At 44.2% G+C, this 22,139-nt stretch overlaps 1 protein-coding gene across 7 annotated transcripts in view; it reads left to right on the forward strand.

The window, feature by feature from the left end:
- Positions 1-22,139, forward strand: part of LOC144889576 (uncharacterized) — a 135,688-nt gene that overhangs the window by 91,424 nt on the left and 22,125 nt on the right. For all 7 annotated transcript variants that reach the window (XM_078770308.1, XM_078770310.1, XM_078770312.1 and 4 more), the window contains one exon: positions 16,128-16,560. In XM_078770308.1, coding sequence (XP_078626434.1) covers positions 16,140-16,560 — 421 coding nt within the window. In that variant the 5' untranslated portion in view covers positions 16,128-16,139. The remainder of the gene's footprint in view (positions 1-16,127; positions 16,561-22,139) is intronic.

Raw genomic sequence — 22,139 nt, forward strand, 5'->3', positions numbered from 1 at the left:
CACCATATAAAAGGGCCTTTTCTATGGTTTGTCAAATGGCACACACCATATCAAGGGGCCTATTCGATTGTTTGCCACTTGGTGCACACCATATAAAAGGGCCTTTTCTATGGTTTGTCACATGGCACATACCATATAAAGGGGCCTTTTCTCTAGTTTGCCACATGTCACACACCATATAAAGGGGCCTTTTCTATGGTTTGTCGCATGGCACACACCATATCAAGGGGCCTATTCGATTGTTTGCCACATGGCACACACCATATAAAGGGCCTTTTCTATGGTTTGTCACATGGCACATACCATATAAAGGGGCCTTTTCTCTAGTTTGCCACATGGCACACACCATATAAAAGGGCCTTTTCTATTGTTTGCCACATGGCACACACCATATAAAGGGCCTTTTCTATCGTTTGCCACATGGCACACACCATATAAAGGGGCCGTTTCTATCGTTTGCCACATGGCACACACCATATAAAAGGGCCTTTTCTATTGTTTGCCACATGGCACACACCATATAAAAGGGCCTTTTCAATTGTTTGCCACATGGCACACACCATATACAGGGGCCTTTTCTATTGTTTCCCACATGGCACACACCATATCAAGGGGCCTATTCGATTGTTTGCCACACGGCACACACCATATAAAAGGGCCTTTTCTTTGGTTTGTCACATGGCACATACCATATAAAGGGGCCTTTTCTCTAGTTTCCCACATGGCACACACCATATAAAGGGGCCTCTTCTATTGTTTGCCACATGGCACACACCATATAAAGGGGCCTTTTCTATAGTTCGTCACAAAGCACACACCATATAAAGGGGCCTTTTCTATTATTTGTCACATGGAACACACCATATAAAGGAGCCTTTTCTATTGTTTGTCACATGGCACACACCACAGAAAGGGGTCTTTTCTATTATTTGTCACATGGCAACCCTAACCCTAACCCTAACCTAACCCTAACCCTAACCCTCTAGTCGTCGTCAACGTGTGGCCCTGAATGGGTTTCTCTCATCTCCTCTTCCTGTTCAGGCTGGAGTTCCCCAAGGCAGTGTTCTGGGCCCCGTGCGTTTTCTGGTCTTCATCAATGATCTCTCTGACTCTCTCGAAAATCCTCTCTATCTCTTTGCTGATGACTCCACTCTCTGCCGCTCCATTCCTCTTCCCTCATATCGGCAGTCTGCTGCCTCCTCACTCTCTGAAGACCTGGACAAAATCACAGACTGGTCAAACAAGTGGAACATGTCTTTCAATCCTGACAAATCTCACACTCTTACTATGTCTCTCCGAAAAGATCGACTGGACAACCCTCCCATCTACTTTCTCAACAATCCTCTCCAAGAAGTTCTGTCGCTCAAGATTTTGGGTCTCACTATCTGCCATGATCTTTCTTGGGAAAACCACATTTCCAAGCTGGCCTCCAAAGCCAGTCGCCGACTGGGCATCCTCCGTCGTGCGTAGTCCTTCCTCGGCACACCTGAGCTCCTCACCACATACAAGGCTTTCATCCGCAGCTCAATGGAATACTGTTCTCCCCTATGGGCTGGTGCTCCTGCCTCACACCTAGCTCGGCTTCACGCTGTTGAAACCAAAGCTTTCAGAATTATTGGAATCTCCCGCGATGAAGCTATCTCTGAGGGCCTTTCACTCACTCACCGCAGGCAGGTAGGTGGTCTTTCTGTCTTCTACCGACTCCTCTCCGGCCTTGCTCACCCAGCTCTCTCTGGGCTCTGTCCCCCAAATATTCCTACAGGTCGCACAAGATCTGCCTGCAACCCTCTTCTGGTTAAACTGCCAAAATCAAGACTCTCTGCTCACCTTCACTCCTTCATTCCTCTTTTCTCCCTCCTCTGGAATAAACTCCCTCACTCTCTTCAATCCCACTCCTCCCTCCAGGTCTTTAAAACAGCTGTTCACCACCATCTCTTATCTTCCCCCATCCAAAACCTTGATCTTTTCTACCCCCGCTAATTCACCCCAGATCCACCTTGTTTGAAATTCCAACTTCTTTCCTGGAAGTCCTGGCAGTGTCCATATGTTTTATACCTCTCCCACCGCCCCCTTCCCATGCCCCCCCCAAAGCCCTCGCCCTCTCTCAGATCTCTCGATGTCTCCATGTTTCTCGGTCCCTGCTCTCAAATGTTGTGTTTGTGTCCTTCCCCCTCTCTCCCCATCTTGTCTACCGCTCCCGATGTTATATGTTTTATGTGTCGGTTTGTCTTTCTGTGTGATTAATGTTCGCTCTTTCACGAGCCTCGATCTTGTATACAAAAAAATAATAATAATAAATAAATTAAAAAATTAAAAAATGGCACACACCATATAAAGGGGTCTTATCTATTATTTGTCACATGGCACACACCATATCAAGGGGCCTATTCGATTGTTTGCCACATGGCACACACCATATAAAAGGGCCTTTTCTATGGTTTGTCACATGGCACATTCCATATAAAGGGGCCTTTTCTCTAGTTTGCCACATGGCACACACCATATCAAGGGGCCTATTCGATTGTTTGCCACATGGCACACACCATATAAAAGGGCCTTTTCTATGGTTTCTCACATGGCACATACCATATAAAGGGGCCTTTTCTCTTGTTTGCCACATGGCACACACCATATCAAGGGGCCTATTCGATTGTTTGCCACATGGCGCACACCATATAAAAGGGCCTTTTCTTTGGTTTCTCACATGGCACATGCCATATAAAGGGGCCTTTTCTCTAGTTTCCCACATGGCACACACCATACAAAGGGGCCTCTTCTATTGTTTGCCACATGGCACACACCATATAAAGGGGCCTTTTCTACTGTTTGCCACATGGCACACACCATATAAAGGGGCCTTTTCTATTGTTTGCCACATGGCACACACCATATAAAGGGGTCTTTTCTATTATTTGCCACATGGCACACACCATATAAAGGGGCCTTTTCTATTGTTTGTCACATGGCACACACTATATAAAGGGGCCTTTTCTATAGTTCGTCACATGGCACACTCCATATAAAGGGGCCTTTTCTATTATTTGTCAAATGGAACACACCATATAAAGGGGGCTTTTCTATTGTTTGTCACATGGCACACACCATATAAAGGGGCCTTTTCTATAGTTAATCACATGGCACACACCATATAAAGGGACCTTTTCTATTGTTTGTCACATGGCACACACCATATAAAGGGGCCTTTTCTATGGTTTGTCACATGGCACACACCATATCAAGGGGCCTATTCGATTGTTTGCCACATGGCACACACCATATAAAGGGCCTTTTCTATCGTTTGTCACATGGCACATACCATATAAAGGGGCCTTTTCTCTAGTTTGCCACATGGCACACACCATATAAAAGGGCCTTTTCTATTGTTTGCCACATGGCACACACCATATAAAGGGCCTTTTCTATCGTTTGCCACATGGCACACACCATATAAAGGGGCCGTTTCTATCGTTTGCCACATGGCACACACCATATAAAAGGGCCTTTTCTATGGTTTTTCACATGGCACATACCATATAAAGGGGCCTTTTCTCTAGTTTGCCACATGTCACACACCATATAAATGGGCCTTTCTATGGTTTGTCACATGGCACACACCATATCAAGGGGCCTATTCGATTGTTTGCCACATGGCACACACCATATAAAGGGCCTTTTCTATCGTTTGTCACATGTCACATACCATATAAAGGGGCCTTTTCTCTAGTTTGCCACATGGCACACACCATATAAAAGGGCCTTTTCTATTGTTTGCCACATGGCACACAACATATAAAGGGCCTTTTCTATCGTTTGCCACATGGCACACACCATATAAAGGGGCCTTTTCTATTGTTTGCCACATGGCACACACCATATAAAAGGGCCTTTTCAATTGTTTGCCACATGGCACACACCATATAAAGGGGCCTTTTCTATTGTTTCCCACATGGCACACACCATATCAAGGGGCCTATTCGATTGTTTGCCACATGGCGCACACCATATAAAAGGGCCTTTTCTATGGTTTGTCACATGGCACACACCATATAAAGGGGCCTTTTCTATAATTATTTGTCACATGGCACACACCATATAAAGGGGCCGTTTATATTGTTTGCCACATGGCACACACCATATCAAGGGGCCTATTCGATTGTTTGCCACATGGCACACACCACATAATAGGGCCTTTTCTATGGTTTGCCACATGGCACACACCATATCAAGTTGCCCATTCGATTGTTTGCCACATGGCACACACCATATAAAGGGGCCTATTCGATTGTTTGCCTCATGGCGCACACCATATAAAAGGGCCTTTTCTATGGTTTGTCACATGGCACACACCATATCAAGGGGCCTATTCGATTGTTTGCCACTTGGTGCACACCATATAAAAGGGCCTTTTCTATGGTTTGTCACATGGCACATACCATATAAAGGGGCCTTTTCTCTAGTTTGCCACATGTCACACACCATATAAAGGGGCCTTTTCTATGGTTTGTCGCATGGCACACACCATATCAAGGGGCCTATTCGATTGTTTGCCACATGGCACACACCATATAAAGGGCCTTTTCTATGGTTTGTCACATGGCACATACCATATAAAGGGGCCTTTTCTCTAGTTTGCCACATGGCACACACCATATAAAAGGGCCTTTTCTATTGTTTGCCACATGGCACACACCATATAAAGGGCCTTTTCTATCGTTTGCCACATGGCACACACCATATAAAGGGGCCGTTTCTATCGTTTGCCACATGGCACACACCATATAAAAGGGCCTTTTCTATTGTTTGCCACATGGCACACACCATATAAAAGGGCCTTTTCAATTGTTTGCCACATGGCACACACCATATACAGGGGCCTTTTCTATTGTTTCCCACATGGCACACACCATATCAAGGGGCCTATTCGATTGTTTGCCACATGGCACACACCATATAAAAGGGCCTTTTCTTTGGTTTGTCACATGGCACATACCATATAAAGGGGCCTTTTCTCTAGTTTCCCACATGGCACACACCATATAAAGGGGCCTCTTCTATTGTTTGCCACATGGCACACACCATATAAAGGGGCCTTTTCTATAGTTCGTCACAAAGCACACACCATATAAAGGGGCCTTTTCTATTATTTGTCACATGGAACACACCATATAAAGGAGCCTTTTCTATTGTTTGTCACATGGCACACACCATATAAAGGGACCTTTTCTATTGTTTGTCACATGGCACACACCATATAAAGGGGCCTTTTCTATAATTATTTGTCACATGGCACACACCATATAAAGGGGTCTTTTCTATTATTTGTCACATGGCAACCCTAACCCTAACCCTAACCTAACCCTAACCCTAACCCTCTAGTCGTCGTCAACGTGTGGCCCTGAATGGGTTTCTCTCATCTCCTCTTCCTGTTCAGGCTGGAGTTCCCCAAGGCAGTGTTCTGGGCCCCGTGCTTTTTCTGGTCTTCATCAATGATCTCTCTGACTCTCTCGAAAATCCTCTCTATCTCTTTGCTGATGACTCCACTCTCTGCCGCTCCATTCCTCTTCCCTCATATCGGCAGTCTGCTGCCTCCTCACTCTCTGAAGACATGGACAAAATCACAGACTGGTCAAACAAGTGGAACATGTCTTTCAATCCTGACAAATCTCACACTCTTACTATGTCTCTCCGAAAGGATCGACTGGACAACCCTCCCATCTACTTTCTCAACAATCCTCTCCAAGAAGTTCTGTCGCTCAAGATTTTGGGTCTCACTATCTGCCATGATCTTTCTTGGGAAAACCACATTTCCAAGCTGGCCTCCAAAGCCAGTCGCCGACTGGGCATCCTCCGTCGTGCGGAGTCCTTCCTCGGCACACCTGAGCTCCTCACCACATAAAAGGCTTTCATCCGCAGCTCAATGGAATACTGTTCTCCCCTATGGGCCGGTGCTCCTGCCTCACACCGAGCTCGGCTTCACGCTGTTGAAACCAAAGCTTTCAGAATTATTGGAATCTCCCGCGATGAAGCTATCTCTGAGGGCCTTTCACTCACTCACCGCAGGCAGGTAGGTGGTCTTTCTGTCTTCTACCGACTCCTCTCCGGCCTTGCACCCCCAGCTCTCTCTGTGCTCTGTCCCCCAAATATTCCTACAGGTCGCACAAGATCTGCCAGCAACCCTCTGATGGTTAAACTGCCGAAATCTCGGCTCTCTGCTCACCTTCACTCTTTCATTCCTCTTTTCTCCCGCCTCTGGAACAAACTCCCTCACTCCCTTCAATCCCACTCCTCCCTCCAGGTCTTTAAAACAGCTGTTCACCACCATCTCTTATCTTCCCCCATCCAAAACCTTGATCTTTTCTACCCCCGCTAATTCACCCCAGATCCACCTTGTTTGAAATTCCAACTTCTTTCCTGGAAGTCCTGGCAGTGTCCATATGTTTTATACCTCTCCCACCGCCCCCTTCCCATGCCCCTCCCCCCCCAAAGCCCTCGCCCTCTCTCAGATCTCTCGATGTCTCCATGTCTCTTGGTCCCTGCTCTCAAATGTTGTGTTTGTGTCCTTCCCCCTCTCTCCCCATCTTGTCTACCGCTCCCGATGTTATATGTTTTATGTGTCGGTTTGTCTTTCTGTGTGATTAATGTTCGCTCTTTCACGAGCCTCGATCTTGTATACAAAAAAAAAAAAAAAAAAAATTAAAAAAAAAAAAAAAAAAAAAATGGCACACACCATATAAAGGGGTCTTATCTATTATTTGTCACATGGCACACACCATATCAAGGGGCCTATTCGATTGTTTGCCACATGGCACACACCATATAAAAGGGCCTTTTCTATGGTTTGTCACATGGCACATTCCATATAAAGTGGCCTTTTCTCTAGTTTGCCACATGGCACACACCATATAACGGGGCCTATTCGATTGTTTGCCACATGGCACACACCATATAAAGGGCCTTTTCTATCATTTGCCACATGGCACACACCATATAAAAGGGCCTTTTCTATCATTTGCCACATGGCACACACCATATAAAGGGGCCGTTTCTATCGTTTGCCACATGGCACACACCATATAAAAGGGCCTTTTCTATTGTTTGCCACATGGCACACACCATATAAAAGGGCCTTTTCTATTGTTTGCCACATGGCACACACCATATACAGGGGCCTTTTCTATTGTTTGTCACATGGCACACACCATATAAAGAGGTATTTTCTATTATTTGCCACATGGCACACACCATATAAAGGGGCCTTTTCTATTATTTGTCACATGGCACACCCCATATAAAGGGGCCTTTTCTATTGTTTGTCACATGGCACACACCATATAAAGGGGCCTTTTCTATAGTTCGTCACATGGCACACTCCATATAAAGGGGCCTTTTCTATTATTTGCCACATGGCACACACCATATAAAGGGGCCTTTTCTATTGTTTGTCACATGGCACACACTATATAAAGGGGCCTTTTCTATAGTTCGTCACATGGCACACTCCATATAAAGGGGCCTTTTCTATTATTTGTCACATGGAACACACCATATAAAGGGGCCTTTTCTATTGTTTGTCACATGGCACACACACTATATAAAGGGGCCTTTTCTAGAGTTAATCACATGGCACACACCATATAAAGTGGCCTTTTCTATTATTTGTCACATGGCACACACCATATAAAGGGGCCTTTTCTATTGTTTGTCACATGGCACACACCACAGAAAGGGGTCTTTTCTATTATTTGTCACATGGCAACCCTAACCCTAACCTAACCCTAACCCTAACCCTAACCCTCTAGTCGTCGTCAACGTGTGGCCCTGAATGGGTTTCTCTCATCTCCTCTTCCTGTTCAGGCTGGAGTTCCCCAAGGCAGTGTTCTGGGCCCCGTGCTTTTTCTGGTCTTCATCAATGATCTCTCTGACTCTCTCGAAAATCCTCTCTATCTCTTTGCTGATGACTCCACTCTCTGCCGCTCCATTCCTCTTCCCTCATATCGGCAGTCTGCTGCCTCCTCACTCTCTGAAGACCTGGACAAAATCACAGACTGGTCAAACAAGTGGAACATGTCTTTCAATCCTGACAAATCTCACACTCTTACTATGTCTCTCCGAAAAGATCGACTGGACAACCCTCCCATCTACTTTCTCAACAATCCTCTCCAAGAAGTTCTGTCGCTCAAGATTTTGGGTCTCACTATCTGCCATGATCTTTCTTGGGAAAACCACATTTCCAAGCTGGCCTCCAAAGCCAGTCGCCGACTGGGCATCCTCCGTCGTGTGAAGTCCTTCCTCGGCACACCTGAGCTCCTCACCACATACAAGGCTTTCATCCGCAGCTCAATGGAATACTGTTCTCCCCTATGGGCTGGTGCTCCTGCCTCACACCTAGCTCGGCTTCACGCTGTTGAAACCAAAGCTTTCAGAATTATTGGAATCTCCCGCGATGAAGCTATCTCTGAGGGCCTTTCACTCACTCACCGCAGGCAGGTAGGTGGTCTTTCTGTCTTCTACCGACTCCTCTCCGGCCTTGCTCACCCAGCTCTCTCTGGGCTCTGTCCCCCAAATATTCCTACAGGTCGCACAAGATCTGCCTGCAACCCTCTTCTGGTTAAACTGCCAAAATCAAGACTCTCTGCTCACCTTCACTCCTTCATTCCTCTTTTCTCCCTCCTCTGGAATAAACTCCCTCACTCTCTTCAATCCCACTCCTCCCTCCAGGTCTTTAAAACAGCTGTTCACCACCATCTCTTATCTTCCCCCATCCAAAACCTTGATCTTTTCTACCCCCGCTAATTCACCCCAGATCCACCTTGTTTGAAATTCCAACTTCTTTCCTGGAAGTCCTGGCAGTGTCCATATGTTTTATACCTCTCCCACCGCCCCCTTCCCATGCCCCCCCCCAAAGCCCTCGCCCTCTCTCAGATCTCTCGATGTCTCCATGTTTCTCGGTCCCTGCTCTCAAATGTTGTGTTTGTGTCCTTCCCCCTCTCTCCCCATCTTGTCTACCGCTCCCGATGTTATATGTTTTATGTGTCGGTTTGTCTTTCTGTGTGATTAATGTTCGCTCTTTCACGAGCCTCGATCTTGTATACAAAAAAATAATAATAATAAATAAATTAAAAAATTAAAAAATGGCACACACCATATAAAGGGGTCTTATCTATTATTTGTCACATGAAACACACCATATCAAGGGGCCTATTCGATTGTTTGCCACATGGCACACACCATATAAAAGGGCCTTTTCTATGGTTTGTCACATGGCACATTCCATATAAAGGGGCCTTTTCTCTAGTTTGCCACATGGCACACACCATATCAAGGGGTCTATTCGATTGTTTGCCACATGGCACACACCATATAAAAGGGCCTTTTCTATGGTTTCTCACATGGCACATACCATATAAAGGGGCCTTTTCTCTTGTTTGCCACATGGCACACACCATATCAAGGGGCCTATTCGATTGTTTGCCACATGGCGCACACCATATAAAAGGGCCTTTGCTTTGGTTTCTCACATGGCACATGCCATATAAAGGGGCCTTTTCTCTAGTTTCCCACATGGCACACACCATACAAAGGGGCCTCTTCTATTGTTTGCCACATGGCACACACCATATAAAGGGGCCTTTTCTACTGTTTGCCACATGGCACACACCATATAAAGGGGCCTTTTCTATTGTTTGCCACATGGCACACACCATATAAAGGGGTCTTTTCTATTATTTGCCACATGGCACACACCATATAAAGGGGCCTTTTCTATTGTTTGTCACATGGCACACACTATATAAAGGGGCCTTTTCTATAGTTCGTCACATGGCACACTCCATATAAAGGGGCCTTTTCTATTATTTGTCACATGGAACACACCATATAAAGGGGGCTTTTCTATTGTTTGTCACATGGCACACACCATATAAAGGGGCCTTTTCTGTAGTTAATCACATGGCACACACCATATAAAGGGACCTTTTCTATTGTTTGTCACATGGCACACACCATATAAAGGGGCCTTTTCTATGGTTTGTCACATGGCACACACCATATCAAGGGGCCTATTCGATTGTTTGCCACATGGCACACACCATATAAAGGGCCTTTTCTATCGTTTGTCACATGGCACATACCATATAAAGGGGCCTTTTCTCTAGTTTGCCACATGGCACACACCATATAAAAGGGCCTTTTCTATTGTTTGCCACATGGCACACACCATATAAAGGGCCTTTTCTATCGTTTGCCACATGGCACACACCATATAAAGGGGCCGTTTCTATCGTTTGCCACATGGCACACACCATATAAAAGGGCCTTTTCTATGGTTTTTCACATGGCACATACCATATAAAGGGGCCTTTTCTCTAGTTTGCCACATGTCACACACCATATAAATGGGCCTTTCTATGGTTTGTCACATGGCACACACCATATCAAGGGGCCTATTCGATTGTTTGCCACATGGCACACACCATATAAAGGGCCTTTTCTATCGTTTGTCACATGTCACATACCATATAAAGGGGCCTTTTCTCTAGTTTGCCACATGGCACACACCATATAAAAGGGCCTTTTCTATTGTTTGCCACATGGCACACACCATATAAAGGGCCTTTTCTATCGTTTGCCACATGGCACACACCATATAAAGGGGCCTTTTCTATTGTTTGCCATATGGCACACACCATATAAAAGGGCCTTTTCAATTGTTTGCCACATGGCACACACCATATAAAGGGGCCTTTTCTATTGTTTCCCACATGGCACACACCATATCAAGGGGCCTATTCGATTGTTTGCCACATGGCGCACACCATATAAAAGGGCCTTTTCTATGGTTTGTCACATGGCACACACCATATAAAGGGGCCTTTTCTATAATTATTTGTCACATGGCACACACCATATAAAGGGGCCGTTTATATTGTTTGCCACATGGCACACACCATATCAAGGGGCCTATTCGATTGTTTGCCACATGGCACACACCACATAATAGGGCCTTTTCTATGGTTTGCCACATGGCACACACCATATCAAGTTGCCCATTCGATTGTTTGCCACATGGCACACACCATATCAAGGGGCCTATTCGATTGTTTGCCACTTGGTGCACACCATATAAAAGGGCCTTTTCTATGGTTTGTCACATGGCACATACCATATAAAGGGGCCTTTTCTCTAGTTTGCCACATGTCACACACCATATAAAGGGGCCTTTTCTATGGTTTGTCGCATGGCACACACCATATCAAGGGGCCTATTCGATTGTTTGCCACATGGCACACACCATATAAAGGGCCTTTTCTATGGTTTGTCACATGGCACATACCATATAAAGGGGCCTTTTCTCTAGTTTGCCACATGGCACACACCATATAAAAGGGCCTTTTCTATTGTTTGCCACATGGCACACACCATATAAAGGGCCTTTTCTATCGTTTGCCACATGGCACACACCATATAAAGGGGCCGTTTCTATCGTTTGCCACATGGCACACACCATATAAAAGGGCCTTTTCTATTGTTTGCCACATGGCACACACCATATAAAAGGGCCTTTTCAATTGTTTGCCACATGGCACACACCATATACAGGGGCCTTTTCTATTGTTTCCCACATGGCACACACCATATCAAGGGGCCTATTCGATTGTTTGCCACATGGCACACACCATATAAAAGGGCCTTTTCTTTGGTTTGTCACATGGTACATACCATATAAAGGGGCCTTTTCTCTAGTTTCCCACATGGCACACACCATATAAAGGGGCCTCTTCTATTGTTTGCCACATGGCACACACCATATAAAGGGGCCTTTTCTATAGTTCGTCACAAAGCACACACCATATAAAGGGGCCTTTTCTATTATTTGTCACATGGAACACACCATATAAAGGAGCCTTTTCTATTGTTTGTCACATGGCACACACCATATAAAGGGACCTTTTCTATTGTTTGTCACATGGCACACACCATATAAAGGGGCCTTTTCTATAATTATTTGTCACATGGCACACACCATATAAAGGGGCCGTTTCTATTGTTTCCCACATGGCACACACCATATCAAGGGGCCTATGCGATTGTTTGCCACATGGCACACACCATATAAAGGGCCTTTTCTATGGTTTGTCACATGGCACATACCATATAAAGGGGCCTTTTCTCTAGTTTGCCACATGGCACACACCATATAACGGGGCCTATTCGATTGTTTGCCACATGGCACACACCATATAAAAGGGCCTTTTCTATGGTTTCTCACATGGCACATACCACATAAAGGGGCCTTTTCTCTTGCTTGCCACATGGTACACTCCATATCAAGGGGCCTATTCAATTGTTTGCCACATGGCGCACACCATATAAAAGGGCCTTTTCTTTGGTTTGTCACATGGCACACACCATATAAAGGGGCCTTTTCTATTATCTGCCACATGGCACACACCATATAAAGGGGCCTTTTCTATTATTTGCCACATGGCACACACTGTATAAAGGGGTCTTTTCTATTATTTGTCACATGGCACACACAATATAAAGGGGTCTTATCTATTATTTGTCACATGGCACACACCATATAAAGGGGCCGTTTCTATTGTTTCCCACATGGCACATACCATCTAAAGGGGCCTTTTCTCTAGTTTGCCACATGGCACACACCATATCAAGGGGCCTATTCGATTGTTTGCCACATGGCACACACCATATAAAAGGGCCTTTTCTATGGTTTCTCACATGGCACATACCATATAAAGGGGCCTTTTCTCTTGTTTGCCACATGGCACACACCATATCAAGGGGCCTATTCGATTGTTTGCCACATGGCACACACCATATAAAAGGGCCTTTTCTTTGGTTTGTCACATGGCACATACCATATAAAGGGGCCTTTTCTCTAGTTTCCCACATGGCACACACCATACAAAGGGGCCTCTTCTATTGTTTGCCACATGGCACACACCATATAAAGGGGCCTTTTCTACTGTTTGCCACATGGCACACACCATATAAAGGTGCCTTTTCAATAGTTTGCTATAAGGTGGCACACACCATATAAAGGGGCCTTTTGTATCGTTTGCCACACGGTGGCACATACCATATAGAGGGGCCTTTTCTATAGTTTGCCACATGGCACACACCATATAAAGGCGCCTTTTCTATAGTTTCTTATAAGGTGGCACACACCATATAAAGGGGCCTTTTGTATTGTTTGCCACATGGCACATACCATATAGAGGGGCCTTTTCTATAGTTTGCCACATGGCACATACAATATAAAGGTGCCTTTTCTATAGTTTGCTATAAGGTGGCACACACCATATAAAGGGGCCTTTTGTATAGTTTGCCATACGGTGGTGCATACCATATATAGGGGCCTTATGTATTGTTTGCCCCATGGCACACACCATATAAAGGCGCCTTTTCTCTAGTTTGCTATAAGGTGGCACACACCATATAAAGGGGCCTTTTGTATTGTTTGCCACATGGCACATACCATATAGAGGGGCCTTTTCTATAGTTTGCCACATGGCACATACAATATAAAGGGGCCTTTTGTATAGCTTGCCACATGGCACGTACCATATAAAGAGGCCTTTTCTATCGTTTGCCACATGGCACATACCACACAGAGGGGCCTTTTCTGTGCCCCTGGCATTTTTCCTAAGAATGCCCCTTGTGATCATACATTGGGTTCCTTTCGCTTGTGGTGCCAGCATCTTCACTTTTTCTTGGAATCCGGATTTGGAACCAAGCATGGCAGTAGCAAATTCAGACACCACATACATTCTCCCACTGAATTCCCCCTGCATCGAAGAACAACTTCATTTTTTCCATGACGTCGTTAGCTTTTGTCGTTGTTTCCAGGGCACTGCAGAACAATAATTCTTTCTTGATATCATCTCCCTTGACATAGCGAACGAATGCCAGTAGCTGTGAGCAGGAACTAACATCGGTCAATTCATCAAATTGAAAAGAATACAAGTCGAAAGGCGCCGCCTTAATCTCATTGATGATCTGTTGTTTCACATTTTCCGACATGTCATGGATACGACGCTGCATTGTATTATTCGATAAAGACACCTGTTCAACTTTGCGAGCCTCTGACTTGCCGAGAACCCGTTCGACAATGAGGAGGGTACAAGGCTTGATGAGTGTCTCCCCAATCGAGTGGGGTTTTTTCTTCTTTGCAATTTCAAAAGAAACTTCAGAAGAAGCCTGGACAGTTGCAACATTTTGTTGTTGAAAAGCTCCTCCCTCATCCAACTTCTGTCGCTTTAAATTTCTGTCATGCCGCTTGAAAAATTCGGGATCCTGCTTTGCATGTTGTGCGTGATTCGTCTCGAGGTGCAACTTCAACTTGGATGGCTTCATGGATTCAGTACTCAAAACCTTGTGACACAGCACACATTGTGGTTTCTCTTGGCCAGACATGGTAATGGACGTGAATCCAAGCTTTATGTATTCGTCAAGATACTTTCTTTTTTTTCCTCCCAGAAGCCACAACGTCAAATCTGCAATCGGAAAAAAACATAACAATATCAAAGTCAAAACAATGTCAAAAAAACCCCAAAACAATATTTAATTTTTAGTATGGTTAAAATTACCCCGTGGCCCCCGGAGAAATACACCATGCCCCCCCCCTCCAGGGGGCCATGGGCCCCAGGTTGGGAACCTCGGTGTTAGAATGATAAGGTGGTGCAATAGCCGGTGGATAAATGGTGGTAAGCCTTGAATTTCTTAAACTAGTGAGGCACCCGTGCTCAGCACGGGTGGGCGGCCATAAGCAAACAGACAATGCAGAAACGGCGAATGCGAAAGCATGAAATCAATAAATTCCACATTCCTGTGGCACCTTCAGTCACACGTCAGACATGGACAGCAAGTTCATGAAGGACTTCCATGAAAAACGTGCCCATTCGCAAACAAACGGGTACGTTCACATGTAGAAACATCGATCGTGGGTCTGTGGCGAATCTGTATATGGCGATCCGCGAATTTCACGTTTAGAACGTAAAATTGTCGCTGCATTTCGTCATTCACTTGAACTCGATATCTCTTTTTTCATTCCAAACAGCATAACTCCGATCACAAATTATATAGCATTAATAAGAAAAATAAACTTTCAACAACATTTGTGACAAACAAATATTTAAATCCTGATGTGAAGTTCCGTACGGTTGGGTGAGCACAATTACGAATTCAAAATCGTACCTGTATTCACTCAATTCCAATCATGCCTTTAGCCACGGGAGGCTTATCCTTTAACAAAACGATTAAGACGATTAACATTTAATGATTTAACATTACAAATGAATGACTGTTGTATTGGGATGTTGTCAAACCCGTGCATTGCCATCATCTGTCCACCTCCGTATTCGCTGCAGGTTCGTAATTCTCATCAAAATCTCAACGGTATTTGTGGAATTTCAACCTATTTGACTCCAAGGAGCCCCAGGATTAACCACCCAAAATATCGTTCCGATCGGTTCGGCCATTTTTGCAGTACCTTCGAACGGACAGATGGTTATTTGGTGAATTATAGTAAGATTTACACCTTTAAACCTTCATTTAAATTGAATTATATGCTTGAATATTGTGTTACACAAATCGCCTTCACAATACTTTCAAGAACCATGATATATACATGTATGTACACATATATGAATATTGCTTTTTTCTCTTTTTTAAATTTAAATAATGAACATAAAGGTAGTTCTCCATTTGTATTTGATGCGCTTGGGAAATCCCTGGCCGTGCCACATCATCTCATCCACATTCATCCCCTCATTCTCCCAATGAAATTTTATCGTTTTTGCGGATAAAATTGGTCTGGTGTTGATGTGGCGCAGCATAATGGGCCGAATGGTCTCCTAGTTTGCTCTGGGATTATTTTTGTCTCTGTATATAAAAACTCACATTCGTGAGATGCTGATTGATAAGAAAACTTACAAAATGGGGCACAACGGGTGAACAAACTGGATGCATATGTCCGGATTTATTGGATAATAATTGATTTGATTGTCAATGGAAATAACTCACAAAAATTCCAAACTTAGTCAGGAAAATAGCATGTATAACTTTTCTGTGTTTAACACAGGTGTTGATTGTATCCCTGGCAGGTCATCGGTAAAATGGAGAGCTTCTTGGTGTGGCTCAAGTCTCAAGGCCTGAGAGCAGAAACAGCCCAAGCAGTGATCGATATGCTTGGAATTGAGAATCAGAAGGTTATTCGAGCTTGTACTGAGTCAGATCCATTGCGGACCGAACTCCTCTCTCTCGCCAAAGAGAAATTTCAATTTGCGATGTATGCTGACTTCTGTAAATTTATGAATTCTTTTTCGAAGCCACAACATGTCCAGATTGCAGGTTCTTCGCTTTTGGGAAGCATTTTCGTCAACTTGGACAATGTTATTCGGGAACTTTCCAGTTTCTGTGAAAAGATATTCGGATTCCAAAATGTGCAGCTGGACAACGTTTCTGGTTTCTCTGGAATCGGTTTCAATGATGTCTGCAGCCTTCGCTCTCAGAATGATGGTTTAAGACCCATGCCTGGTGTGTGATATATTTATATATATATATTTTTATACACAACATCACATGTCAACACATATCTTGATCTTCTGCCATTTTTTTTTGTATTTTTGAAACTTGTATAATCTCTTTTGGTGCAGCGTTGTCTTGTCTAATATTAATGGATTTTTGATGTGGGCATAAGGTAAATTTTAGCTCACCTGGAACATTTTTCCGGGGAGCTTATGGGATGTTGAGTGGTCAGTTTGTCCGTGAACACTTGCAACTTCTTCTCTGAAACTGCTGATGGGATTGTGACCAAACTTGGCTAAGATTACATTTTGTGTGTTGGAACTCGAGTTTTCTCACGGCATAAAAAAAATCGAGATCTCAGAGGGTCTACCAGGGTCAAAGTGGGTCCAGGTTTGACCCCCCCCCCATCCACCCACATTAGAACGACACAAACAATTTCGATGAAACTTGACCACAACCTTCATCACCCGTGATGTACCAAAGTTTGCTCGCAGCATTTGAAAAATTGGGGTCTATTGCCTCTGTTTTTTTTTCTTTGTTGGGAATTACGTTAAATTCCGAGGTGTTCCATGTTAAATGGTGCATTTAAGTTATTTGCATGCAGGAAGTAGTTTGTTACCTCTCTTTAGCCATGGGAGGCTTATCCTTGTCACGCCACGCTTTTTGAAAAATATGAAGACGCTTCATCGAAGTCATTTTGTAATCAGCTCTGTCGGTCCGTCCGTCTGTCAATCATGCTGTCTCCTCCAGAACGGTAGTGTAAATAATCACAAACTTGGTTGTTATGATCACCACATGGCAAAAACGTGCAAGATTCATATCATTTTGACCCCACCCTCTGGGTATATTACCAACAAGAAAGAGCAATCAGAGATTGCATACCCTCACCAGGATGTATTTTCAGTGGTTTTTAAGGCTGTGTTAAAACAAATATGGTGGCTGAACCACGTGACTGATGACATCATTTTTTTTTCTCCACTAATTTATTCCTAGATTATGCTCGACATTTCATCTTGATCGGATGAAGTTTTGTACTTTTCGAATTATGACGTCATAATGGAGGCACCAATGACATCATTAACATATTTGATTCCCCATGGAGAGTTCTTCAGAATGAGCTATGTCTCAATTTTTTCTGTTGAGCCCTTTCGGAGATATCGAGGTGCAAAGTTTTATATATTTTTTTCCATGATGGCGGCCGAACCACGTGACATATGACGTCATGATTACCATAGAAAAATTATACAGGTGGAGTTACACCTATGGTGAAAATTTCCTGTCAATCGGACCAATGGTTGCACAGAAAATCATATTTATTCTGTGCGGACAAACAGACAAACAGATGGACAAACAAACGGACTCAAATGCAATACCCTCTCCTCAGGTGAGGGTAAAAATAGTATACCAATACCAAAAGGTAGAACAGCAAAAAATGTCATTCGAGGCGCATCAAAAAAATTTTTTTTTAATGTAAACTTACATATGCAATCAGAGGACACATGGAATGTATCACCTTTTTCGTGGACTCCCGGTTCATGCCCCAGAATTTAGCATCACAGGTCAAAATGGAAAGGAAACCCTCAAAATTTGATATTGGGTCATTCCTGGTGGAACTTGTTGCCATCTTTCAAATTTGTTTTGGGTATGAAGCGTGGGGATTTGCGATTGCGTGCCATGTTTTTCTTGGACTTTGAGTTCTCTTGAACAGGCGCGCTGCACACGGAGACAGCTGATCAATCTCTTATCCTTGTTTAAACAGTGAAATTCATCATATAATTTCCTTGTTATCTTTATATCTTTATATGTCATCTTTATATTCTTTATATCTTTGAAATATTTGGTTGAACAATGAGAACGTTAAAAAAAAGAAAATTTTCATTTGAAAACAAACTCCAACCCATTGGTCGATAAAATGAACACCATGTGGAAATTGCTTTTTTCGAACAATAATTTGGTCTTTCTTCTAAAGAAAAGAATTATTTAATTCGGAAATGTTTATTTAAACCGAAATCAAGGTTTGAGTTGTAATTAACTAAATTTCAATAACTGCAGTTTGGACATTGACCATCTATGTGCAGTATTGGGTAAAACCCCTTATCTTCTCTTGTCCACCATCTCTTATCTTCTCTTATCCACCATCTCTTATCTTCTCTTATCCACCATCTCTTATCTTCTCTTATCCACGACGTCTTATCTTCTCTTCTCCACCGTCTCTTGTCTTCACGTCTCCACCATCTTTTGTCCACAAGTATCTTCTCTTTTCCACCATCTCATATCTTCTCTTTTCCACCATCTCTTATCGTCTCTTATCCTCCAAGTCGTGTCTTCTCTTATCCACCACCTCTTATCTTCTCTTATCCATCATCTCTTATCTTCTCTTATCCACCACCTCTTATCTTCTCTTATCCACCACCTATTATCTTCTCTTATCCACCATCCCTTATCTTCTCTTTTACACCATCTCTTATCTTCTCTTTTCCACCATCTCTTATCTTCTCTTATCCAAAACCTTGATCTTTTCTACCCCCGTTAATACAACCCAAATCCACCATTTTTCAAATTCCGTTTTTCTTTCCTTAAAGTCCGAGTAATGTCTCTGTGCTTTATACCGTTTCCCACTCCCCATCCCACTTCCCCATCCCCCACCACACCCCTTTCCCTTCTGCAGATCTCCCACTGTCCCTGTTATCTTCTGTTGTTGTGTTTCCCTCTCTCTCCCCCCCCCCCCCCTCTTGCCTCGCACTCCCTTGATTGCATGTTTTATGTGTTTTCTGTTTGTCTTTGTGTTTTATGTATTGCTCTTGCGCGAGCCTCGACTTTGAATCCCCAAAAAAAAAAGTGGACTTGTGTGCAGGTGAAGCTGATCTGGAAGAGGGAACTACTTTCCAAATGGATATTCCTCAAAAACCTTTGGAACTCAAATGCAGTATTCCGATTATAGAGTAAAACGATGCATCCACACAATAATCCAGCATTACTTCCCTGCATAACGCCCACCAACTAATGGCAGCAAATGAGACACCAGTTTAATGAACATCCAAGGCACGGCACACGCATAGATGGATTACGCTCTTTAATTCCACCATCCCAAAACCTCTTTCCTCCCTCTTCCAATCCCCCAATCACCTTCCCATTTTCCCTTTCCTACACATGCATATTTCATCTTTTAAATTTGCCTCTGAGTGTCCCAAACTCATCAACATGGTAATTCGTTCGGCCAGGTGGGCAGAGATTCAGAAGCGAAGTTCTGCTCCGTCGTTTGAATGTGTGAAATAATGTGGTTGGAGGGGGGGGGGGGGAGTGAGAGGGGTTGAGGTGGTGGAGATGATGCAGAGAAGGAGGTTGGAAGTGTTGTGTGTGTGCAGAAGACCAGATGGGGGACAGGGCCAGGAGGTTCGTAGGAGGATACATGCTGTTGCACCCGGGTGGGGATGAATTGAGTAATGGCGTAGGAATAAAAGTTTCGGGAGAGATCAGCAAGCAGGTGGTCAGAGTGGGACGATGGGAGTGATGGATAGTTATGGCATGGATGGTGGTTTCGAGGCAAATGGTGTGTTTTGTTGGTTATGTGGACCACAATCGAAGAGTACAAGGAGAGGGTGAGGGCCAGGTATGAGCAACGTAGCGAAGAAGCGGAAGGTTTGGAGAAGGAGTGGAAGTATGCAGGGGCATGCAAGGGAATTGCAGAAGTGTTGCGTGGAAGGACGTAGGAGAGGGTGCATTGTCGGGGGATAGAAACCAGGTATGGTGGACAGAGGAAGTAGCGAAGGCAGTTTTTATTTTTGTTTGTTTTTTGTATACAAGATCGAGGCTCGTGTAAGAGCTAACATAGATCACAAAAAGACAAACTGACACATAAAACATTTGACAAAAGGAGCAGGAGTCAAGATGGGAAGAGAGACGGAAGCACACAAGTACAACATTTGAGAGCAGGTACATCGGGTTTGGAAGTTGGTGAAAAGAAGGAGATTTGGATGAGGATATTGAAGATCAATGATAGAGGGAGATAGCCTGATGCGGGGTGCTACACCTGTATGGGCAGAAGAAGAAAGCAGCAAGAAAATATGTGGATAAGGCGAGGAATGATATGAAAGAGGATGTGTACAACAAGTTCGAAGATGATGGTGGGAGGAAGATTATCCATAAATTGGCTCGTGACAGGAATGAGGATAGGAAAGACATGAAGGGAGGGGCGGAGATGAAGGATAGAGGTGGAAGGCCAGTGACAGAGAGGGGTGCACGATTGAAGGTGTGTGAAGGATATTTCCAAGCTGTTGAATCATGAAGGAAGCAACAGTGAGCTGGAACTACATAGTTATGTGGAGGGAAAAGCAGATATCACAGAAGAGGAAGTGCGGACGGCATTGAAGAGGAGGAAAAAGGGAAGGAGCTCGGCGTTGATGAGGCATGTACACAAATTATAATTGCAGCTGGAGAAGTTGGAGTCAGGTGAACAAAGAGGTTGTTGAATGTACATATGAGAGATGGGTCAATTCCAGAGGAGTGAAGGATAGGGTTCATTGTTCTGATATGAAAGGGGATGGGGAGTCTTCAAGATCTGGGGAAGTACAGGGGAATTACACTCCTTCGTCATGTTATGAAGGTGCTGGAGAGGATTCTGGATGAGAGTATAAGGAAGAGTGTGGAGAAGCAGATCTGAGAAGGGCAGCAGGTGTTCAAAAGGGAATGACAGAACGGATGTTCATGCTGAGACATTGGTGGAGAGGAGGTTGGAGATGCAAGGTGAAATGGCATTGGGACTTGAGGATCTGGAGAAGGCCTATTGCACTGTCTCGAGAGAGAGATGGTGATGGCGACACTGAAATGGATGGGAGTGACAGATGCAGAAGTTAGGTTGGTGAAGGGCGGGATCGGGAGTGGTGTGCAAGGGAACAAAGGCAAGAGTTTTGGTTGGTCCTTGGATGTTGGAGTTCAATGTGAGCATCAATTTGAGGCAGAGACATCCTCTCTGTCCACTCCTGTTCATCATGATGATGGAGCTGGTAAGCAGGAAGGTAAGCATGAAAGATATTATGCGGAGAATATTGTGTGAGGATGATCTTACTGTTGTGGTGGAGAGTGGGCAGGCAATGCAGGAAGTACTGGGTGAGTGGAAGGAGGCATTTTTGAAACATGGGCAGAAAATGAGCATGGAGAAGACGGAGGTGATGTGGGTTGGGCAGAAGAGAAAATAAATGAATATCAGGTTGGAGGGGAAGGAGATCAGAGAATAGGTTTGAGTATCTGGGGGTTTGGAGGGGGGCAGTGACTGGAGATGGTAAGTCAGAGGCAGATGTGTGGAAGAGGATTCAAAGAGTAATGGCAGACATAAAAAATTTAATGAGATTGAAGGGAAGGTTCTGATATGGTGTGTACCACCGGACTGCCTTTTGGGTCTGGAGATGGTGGCACTGCAGAGAAACAACAACAGAAGCTGCAGATTTGCAAGAACAACTGAGTGGAGGATTGCTGGAGTGAAGAGGGTGGATAAAAGGAGAATGGATGAACTGAGGGAGGAGATTGGTGTGTACATGAGCTTAACGGGGACATTGGTGAAATGTCGGCTGAAATAGGCTCGACATTTGGTG

The sequence above is a fragment of the Myxine glutinosa genome, chromosome 1 (assembly GCF_964187855.1).
Source record: "Myxine glutinosa chromosome 1, kmMyxGlut1.1, whole genome shotgun sequence".
In the NCBI taxonomy this organism is placed as follows: Eukaryota; Metazoa; Chordata; class Myxini; order Myxiniformes; family Myxinidae; genus Myxine; species Myxine glutinosa.